The 9,469-nt window shown below is 42.8% G+C and overlaps 1 protein-coding gene across 1 annotated transcript in view; it reads right to left on the reverse strand.

Annotated features, from left to right (window-relative positions):
* The window catches only part of LOC104497090 (vacuole membrane protein 1-like), a gene marked incomplete at its 3' end in the record, with an annotated part of 25,314 nt that overhangs the window by 1,568 nt on the left and 14,277 nt on the right, over positions 1-9,469 (reverse strand). Inside the window, exon 5 of the mRNA XM_010140302.1 lies at positions 3,418-3,585. Within this exon, the coding sequence (XP_010138604.1) occupies positions 3,418-3,585 (168 nt within the window). The remainder of the gene's footprint in view (positions 1-3,417; positions 3,586-9,469) is intronic.

A 9,469-nucleotide genomic window follows, 5' to 3' on the forward strand; every position in this document is an offset into this window, starting at 1 on the left:
CACAGCCTCACATGTTTATGCCCTTGTTTTCCACAGAAGAAAAATTCAAACAGAGTGCAACAAGCTGAACTTCATTAATCTGCGTATTTCTGGCTCAAGGGAAGATAAGCCTGAAAACAGTAGCGAGAACGTTTCAGAAAAATTAACTGGAGGTTATGTTCTCAGGGTGATGCAAGAACAAAAAGTCACATTGCTTCCCCGGCGCTGCCAATTTGCTTTGGCTTCACTCTGTTAACTGAGGAAAAGGTCTGCATGTGTGTACTGGACATGAACTTTCTTTAAATTGGGTAAGTCACATGCTCATTATTACAAAACACTTCAGAAGTGCAACAAAAATCATATGATTCCATGTCTGCTGGAGATAGGCTCCTTCAGAGCGTTTCAAACCCAGGCAGTGAAGGGATCCAGACCAGTAACTGTTTAACTGCTCTGGGTAACATTAGCTGCCTGTCCGTCTGCACCAGTTAACGCTGAACGCCAGCTTTACACGGAGATTCCTTGGACTCTCAACCAATTGGAAAGGCAAATGCTAATCAAAGTTCTTTTACACACATACGTTCAGAAAAGGAAAGTGGGAAATTGCTCCGCTAAAAGAGTCTTTTAAACAGATTTTATCCCGGTCAGGACACAGGCCGCCTGTTCTGCTAATCCAGAGCAATTGAACATTTTTATTCTTTTCCCCTATTTCTTGTAAAAACGAAACAAAAAAAAAGCTGCAACACATTAAAAACGTTGGGCACTATTGAATTCCTCGTCCCTGTGGGATGGAAGGCTGTGGAAACTGGCATACACCTAGCAGATTGTTTCGGAGAGTCCTTCTGCAGGCCAGGACTGGTGGAGCCAACTTTTATAGTGACTGAAAACAAAAAAGCATCACTTTCATTTCACCTAATAATTCCTTAGATAGAGTGATATTTAATCCTCCTAACACTCATTATCGGCAAAAATGGCTATCACTGACATGCAGGGGACCAGTAATGATTTTAATCTCTGCAAAAAACCTGTACCTGGTTTAAGTTGACTGAAACAGCTGCTGCTGTTTTTGTGATCTGAATCAAACCCCTTGTGGAGATAAATCCCTGCATTCAATCTCTGCAGGACACTTAGTGCGGGCAGCTTTACAGTTGGAGGTCTGCACAGTCCCCCACGGCGACCGACCTGCTTTCAACAGTTCACATGAAAACGCACATTGCCCCCACCCTCCTGTCTCTCTCCAAATAATCAAGGGGATTGGCCAGATTTCTCTTTACAAGTCTACAAGAAACAGGCTGCTGGTATTGTTATACCTGTTCCTCCCAGGGCTCCATGTGCTGCACTAGGAGCACCTCTGTATACATCCAGTCATTCCCTTTCTTTTGCATTTATCCAATATTTATAATAACTTCTGATTTGAGATCTAATTAGCAGTTGCTAGTTCAATTAAAAAAAAAGAGAGATAGTTTTTGAGCTCATTCAATCATACCCAGATTAGGAATTAATATTCTTGATTTCAGTTTAAAAGCAGAAAATTAAATTCAATTTTTTTTTGCTATGGACTTGATTTGTAAAAACAGCCTTTCCACTTCCTGAAAGTCACAGCTACTTTCCTGTTAAGTGGGCATTCGGTTTAAGAGTGACAGAACGAAAAATAAGTTTCTTCAACAGCTTCCACAAAAAGTGTACTGGAATTAGGACAAAAGGAACATACTGGAAGAAGCAGCAGCAATTGCCAACTTGATTTGCCTTACAGGAAATTAGCAAGCACTGTTTATGTACTCATGAAACATTCCAAGAAAGCATAACATTATGCTAGACACCACTGGTAGACAGAGGATGCTCCCAGGGGAAAAGCTCGTGGAGCCAGAGCTCAGTGAAAAGGTGGCTGACGGCGAACGTGAAGGCGAGAGGAAAGAAAGGGGAGGACAAAGAGTGGGATACAACCGTGCCAGCTCGGTCCTGTGCCCTTGTCCTTTCCCCAGCCCCAATCAAGAGCCGCAGCTCCAATGAGAGGCTGCAGGTACTGCCTGTTCTCCCGCAGGGCTGCTCAGGAGGACACAGGCTTTCCATGCTTGCAATCTATTAGCTCATTTCTAAACGACTAATTCTCGGCATAGCTCAGTTATTTTATACACTGAAGATTAAGCAATGGTGTTTACCCTGAGCTACATTTGTATTTTGCAACCCTAGAAACGTAATTGTAAATGCCATTTTTATTACTCTAGTCTCCGTTACACAAACTTAAGCAGAAGGGGATGAGGAAGAAAATAAAAAGAAAACTTATATTTACAGTCTTGTGAATACTCGTATGTTTAGCTACTTATCAAGCGTTCAGGGATTCTGTCCTCATTAGATAGAGTGAAATTTAAGAGGGATTTTGCTTCTTGAGAGGGCTGCAAATCCACGTTTTCTGTTACTATTTTGACTTTGGTCCTGTACACGTCGCTTTAGTCTGGAATTTCTGCAAGTAGCACAGCAACTGCGGACAGTTTTAAAAGCTGCAATGACCAAAGGTGCCTTAATATATCTTCTTGTATCATCAGAAGGAATACAAGGGCAGACATCAGGTGTCAGGTATTTTCAGAATCTCCCCTCTCTACATTTGAATTGGACAACCGAAAATTTAATAATCAAATCACTAGAAGTCAGTCGTAAAAGAAAGTTCATTTGGCACGTGGTTCACAGCAGATGCATCTGTGTGAACTCCAATTCAAAATAACCTACACGTAATGAAAAAAAAATCTTAGCTGACCAAAACCCTCCAAAAATCAAGCTTCCGTAAAAAGCTGCAGAGGGGAAAAAATAAAAGAAATGGAAAGGAAGTTCCAATGACAGTGTTTCCTACGACCCTGATTCAATTAAAAGCAAAGCTGCTTTTCCTGTTTCAAGTGAAAAGTTTGCCTTGATGGAAACAGGCAGAAAAACAAATAAAATTCACAAAAACGTGCAACACTCTCTTATTTAATCCAATCTATTGATGCAACCCAGGAAAATATTTCGGCTATGATATAAGGGCACAAGTCCTTCATGAGTAACTCAAGTCACAGGCTCAAAATGTTCGAAATTTCTTGCTTAACTGCATGCAGGGTAGGACCTGACAGCTGCAAGATCACCTGGGATACAGAAACCCTTTCCAAAACTTACCTTTTACACTGGCAGCTTCGAATACAGGAGAGTTTTCTGCCAGCACTGAGAAAAGCAGCCAGCACTGCCCTCGATAACAGGCAGCCCGGCAATAGCCTGCTCCTTCTCTTGAAAGGACATTCAAATCGCCCAGGGCGAGGAGGCTGAGCAGGAAGGCACCTAGTCACACTGCAAATACACGGGACTGTTGGCAGTGTAAGCCATCGTCGCTTTGCTAATTCAGGAATGTTTGTGTATTGCTGGACACAGATTAGGTGTACAAATTAAAAGTGCCTAATTTTATAGCCCAAGCCTTACCCACATGCAGGCCTCCAGCCTGACTTTTGAGATGATGGCCCATAACGAGATGGATCCTTCAGCTGTCTCCTCATCAGGGCAGATAATTTGATCCGGGTAAGGAGGTTCAGGAAAATTAACTGAGTTACATTCATATGCAGCAAGAGTAACTGATGCTATGTGTGGACCCTGAAAAAAAAAAACCAAACAACCCACAAGTTATTTCAAATACATTTTGTGTTAGTTATAATAAAAGTTAAAATTAAAATCTTTCTTGTTATCCACTAAAATCACATGCTAAGGAGCCTTTCAGCTTTTCCCATGCCACTGTACAGTCGTATGAGGTTGCCAAGAAGAAATAAGAATCCTTACTTCTTAAAAAACAGGAACATTTTCTAAATTTTAAAATGTTCTCCTTAAGGTATTTATGGCCTACAGCTTTGTTTGAGCAGGTGTTTTCCCTCTTGTTGCTTTTAGAGGATGGAGGCATTCAAATTCTATACTAATTTTTCTTTTAATGACTGGGAATTTATAACATCTTACAGTGGACCTTCTTACCATTTGAATCTTCCCCTGAAAACCAGTTACTTAACTTGAGTCAGTTTTTCTGCGCAAACAAGAAAGTGACCTTACTGCTGTTCGCTAAAACCGGCTTGAAATACAATCCAAAACTTACAACTTATTTGAACACCACATCGTTGAATTACTTCTAGCCTCCATCTTACAGTAAAAGATTTTTTTGGATAGGTCTTCCAATAAAAGCAGCAAGAAGATCTATTCAAGAATTGAACTGAGACGTACTTAAACCTGAGAGAATTGTCATTTCAACACAAAAGAAGGGAGAAGCAATTCAAATAGTCTATGGCCTGAGCACAAGAGGTTGTGGCTAAAAATGAAATCACTTCGCAAAAGGTCAGGGAAACGTCGTTGGGGGAAGAAGGAAGAAGAAAAAGGTACTGAGCTAAACTAAGGGCTTTTCATAAAGTCACAGATTTAAATAAATTCTCAAGTTTTCTTTATTTGCATCTTAACATCTGCTATTAATTATTTGTCGGGTTCTGACGTCATATTGGGAAACCTACCGTCAACAATTTTCTTCTACCTTTTTCCTTCAAACGAGTCATGGTTTTTTAGAGCAACAAGGGAGCCTGATACCCTCCTGCCACCCAAACCAAAGCGGCATTTATTACAGAATAATGAAGGCAAGCCTGATGGACCTCAGCACTCCCGCACACGGCTTCCCCAGCTCGCTTTGAAATGCAGGAGCCACAGGTAGACTGGGAGGACCCCCAGGCACCATTTGCACACTAATGGGTGAAATTCCACAGCAGGTCTCACACAAAAGGGGAAATTTTTTCTAGACTTGCTGGGCAGAGGATTTCAGTGGGGTTCACTCCAGCCAACATTTCAGGTCCCACTGAAGAGACCAGAGCACCGGACTGACACAATTACATTGCTACTGTAATTGTTTAGAGGCCGTGAAGGAAGAATGTTGGAAAAAAAATACTAGTTATATTTTTCTGTATGACAATTCAAACAATTCAAAATAAAATTATTTTTCTGGCATGCAACTGGTAAAAGACAAGCTGATCTGATACTAAGCAAATTATTTTATTTATTCCTTGTTACTTCAAAGTGCTTTGGCGTACTCTGAGTTCACGAATACATAGGTGCAGCCCGCTCAGATGCTACGAGGGACAGCCTCTCTCGCAACACAAAAAACCCCCATTCGTTGAAGTAAAACTGAAAAAACAGGGGATCCAGAAATTGGTACACAGAGTGATTTTGATACAGACGGGAAAACAAAGAGCGGATGAATGAACAAATGACTCAGTGTTGATGTATACCATCGACATTTCTACAGGCTCCAATGGCAATGAACTCCTTTCTGGTACCTGTAGAAAGATCAACCCTGACCCCAGCAGCTTCCCATCTAAACAAATAACATGTCGCTATTTTACTCATCCAGGACAGATGCAGAGAGAGAGTTGAAACTTCCCAAAACTGTAAAGCACATTTACGGCTAACCTGGGAGCCTCTTCTTCCACCAGCTCTGAAGCTTAGGGAAATTGAGCCCCTCTCCAGCCTGACAGCTACCTCGGGACAAAAAGAGGGGTCTCGAGCCATGTCCTTAAACCAATGGTTTTCACCTGCAGAAATTTGCAATCAAATTCTCTTAAACAGCAAATTTGCATGGAGGAAATCCCCATGCACTTGAGTTGTAAATGACCCTCTCCTATGTTCCCTTGGGAGGCAGGGTAGGGTCGATAGGGTGTGTGAAGCAAGAAGCACGGTTTTCAGTTCCACAAACTTCGGAAGACATACCGTATCACGGTGTAACTACAGCCAGCTGCCATGGCTGGCTGTTGTTTCAGAAACTGTTTGTTTCAGTTTTACAGTATTAAAAGACAAATTTAATTGCTACTCTATCAAGCCCCCCAGCCCCTTGCAAGGTTTCAGTGAGGGCATTACCAGCGTTTCTCCTCGAACTGCACGCGGGGTGTGGAAGAAGACCGCGCAATCTCAGGAGAGCGAGCAGTGACACAGTGCCTAATGGGAGGCTGCTGCGTGAGCTCCTGGTCATGAGCAGCTTCTCTCAGCAGAGTTGCCATCTTTGAAATGGCTTAATGGTTTCAAAACATTGCCTCCTGTTGAGAGAGCTCTCCCAGTCTCAACAAACATCTGCAAAAGGAAAAATTCTACCAGAAGTAACCAATGGAAAAAAAAAAGGCATTTCACAAAGCAGCTGTAAACGCCGGCCAGCCACCTGAAGAGAATGCCAACTGAGCATAACTCCTCCACTGCAATGTAAACAATTCTACAATGGAAAAAAGTCAGAGTATGGAACCCACAGAAGCCACATTTTAACTGGAATAAGAAATAAAGCATGAACGGTTCATTTAGAGTGATGAAGTGTGGAGCGCTGGAACTCGGAGCGAGCCAAAAGCAAGCAGGACAATCGCGCGTCCTCCTGCGGCAGCGGAGCCCAGCTGTCCTGCGAGTCAGATGGACATCGTCCCCCGGCCTGGCAGGCTGCGCGCAACATCTCTGACATCTGCTTTTGTTCTCGCTCAGCTCCGAAGGCTTACGCAGAGCATCACACTTTCACAAAGCCTTGGTTACCAAGCACCTCCAAACAATGGCTGACTAAACAGGACTGTGGTTGCAGCGGGGAGAGAGGGAGGGTCGCTGGATGTTTCATAAGAGAGGGGCCATTTTGCCTTATATTTAGCCAGTGTTGGTTTAGCTCTGAAAGAAACAGGGAGCCAACCTCGGGTGGGCGTTAGGTGCCACTCCTGCACAATTCCTGTCAATATACACTCAGATGTTTTCTCTACATGCCTCCCTGCGCCAGAAGCTTAAATTCTCATACAATTTTTTAATCCTCTCCACAAATACCACCTTCTCCACCCTCTTCGCGTGGGACCGCAGTAAATACACCGTGTTTTGCCTCTCTGCAATAGCTCAGTTTATTTCAACACTTCAGGAAAACCTGTAAGATATCCCCTCTTTGACTCGAACTGCAGCTCTACCTTCGAAAAGGGCATTTGCAAAACTACTTCAGGCCCTGTCAGACCAGGCAACAAACACGAAACCCAGGTGATTTAGTAGACATGCTGCTTGCCAAACCAGGAAGAGTCGCTGAAATTCAAGGCATGTAAGATCCTGAACACCAACTGTCTTTCCCTCACCCTCCTCCAATGATTTTTTTTTCTTTTGAATTGCAGGAGGCACTCACAAGGGCTAACAGAGAAGAAATTGAGAAACATTCTGCTGACTCGGGTGAGAAACATTTGCTTGCCACTACTGACGACCAGCAGGAGCCTGTGGTTAGGCTGGAATGTGATTTGTTAGAAGTATCTGTACAATTTACAAATCAAACAAGACAAGATCTGGTCATCAAGATCAACTCACCATAAATCTATTTTTTAGCAACAGTAATTTAGGGGAGTTTGGAAATCCCTGTCTACACAACCCTAACGTCTCACAGAAGGTAACCTCGAACTCTTGAACTCGCAGGCCTTCACAGAAGTTTTAGTTCAGGGATTGAAGGCACCCAAGTTAGAACAGACACTGCTAATCCTTAGAAATAAATTACTTTAAATGCTGTACTATGAAATTTCTAGAAAGTATAATCTTTTTTCTCTAAATTATGCTTGGAAATTCATCAGTGCAACTAGAAAGAGAAGGCAGGCACATGTAAAAAATCAAGAAGTTAATATCCTTAAAAACATGCTGATATGTATAATTCTTACAGCAAAAAAGTCTTTACTATAAGGGAAAATGACTGAATATCCAATTAAAAATGACTAATATTTCGACATTATTAATCACTCTGTGCACCGAGACTGTGAACACAATTAAAGCTATAAACAAACTCCGTATCAAGTGTTGGTTTCTCACATGCCCCTTCACAGAACAGACATCCTGCTAAAGTGATACGGCCACAAGAACAACTACATCTAATTTTAACCTTTTATTTTTGGGGAAGACACAATTTTAGACTGGCTCTAATTTAGAAACGCTTCACAAAGAAAAGTGATATGTCTGCCAGCAAGAAAAACATTACACTGAACTCATTGCTGAACTTAATGCACTAAAAATCTGGTTTGCTCCATGGATACGCTGCTTTTCACACCGGGTTCAAGACTCAGCCCTTCCACAGGGGGAAAACATGTCATGCTATGTTTGATTAAGATAAATTGGAAAAACAAAAGCTTCCTTCTCATGGGAAACATCCTGTAAGCCTTGCCCCAGGCTGCGACTCATCTCATACTTATCTACGAAGTCATTACACCTCTCAAGAAAGTAACACCACACTGTAGCATCTTTTTTATCTTCAAGAGCAGGGGACAACTACCCACAAAGTGAAATGCTCTGTGATGAAGAGGGAAAAGCTCGGTCTAGAGGTGACCAGTACAGATGTCAATCCAGTCCGTCTGTCTGCGTTACAAGATTAAAATGTCTCATGATTTGATACCATGTCTGGTATGCAGCGCTGGCTGCAAAACGGGCTCAGAATGAAGAAGGCTCCTGCACCTAGAGCATCCTCAAGTGACACAAACATCCACCAAGCAGTCAGGGCTAGTTTTAGCAGACCATCACAGCATTTCAAACGATGTCTTAATTTTACAATCATGTGTCTGTTTGCAAGTTTCTATTCCCACTTCAGTCAGGCCTTGCCCCACAGCACAGGGCTGATGGAAATTCCAAACCATGAACCACAAGCTCTGAATATGATCGAACAGGAACCACTGAGGGAGCAGACACGTGGTACCACTGCATGCACACCCGGGCCACATTGCTACTTTGAGGAGTAACATGAAAAGCAGACGTTTTGTGAGGCTGTGCCCACGCTACTTCCTATGGGAGCAAACAGACTCACGTCAGGGAAAGGCACCACTGGAAGAATCCAAGTTTATACTCTGTGGCTGACAGAAGACAGAAATAATCTGTCAGCATTCTCTCTTGCCCTTCCCTAGCCACCCACTTACTATTTCTGACGAATAAATCACAGCATCCATTCAAATTGACACTAGCAGTGATGACTGGCTTTGACATCTCCAATCAGAGATCACCTAGCACTGTTGTTATTATTTCCAGCCTCTTCAAGGAAGCAGTGACATGAAAAGCATGAAGTTTAGGCTGTGCAAAGGAAGAAAAACAAGAGCAGAAACTCCAAGGGAACAAATGAGGAGAAAGCATAACGTGACCTCCCAGCAGAGTTAGGAGACGCAGAACCAGTGACGAGGAATTCCGGAGCAGATACTGAAAACAGGGTGTCAGCGTCTAAAAGGTAAAGCCCATCAGCCTCCCGAAGGAAGCAAAGGGTGTACTGGTCATCTTCCTGACTCCTCAGCCTGGGCAAGTTCAAATCACTGTGGCTGGCCAAGACGCTTAAATATTGATAAGACATCAGTATTTTGCAGACTTCCAAAAAGTCGAAGTAAGGGGCTAATCTCACAGAGATTGACACGCTTCACATTAGCTGTTCATTGCCACAGTTCAGCTTTAGATAAACCGGCCAGACTCCGACATCCACCGCTCCCAGAAGCACTGGAAGCCATATATG

This window comes from Buceros rhinoceros, unplaced genomic scaffold (genome assembly GCF_000710305.1).
Source record: "Buceros rhinoceros silvestris isolate BGI_N320 unplaced genomic scaffold, ASM71030v1 scaffold19707, whole genome shotgun sequence".
In the NCBI taxonomy this organism is placed as follows: domain Eukaryota; kingdom Metazoa; phylum Chordata; class Aves; order Bucerotiformes; family Bucerotidae; genus Buceros; species Buceros rhinoceros.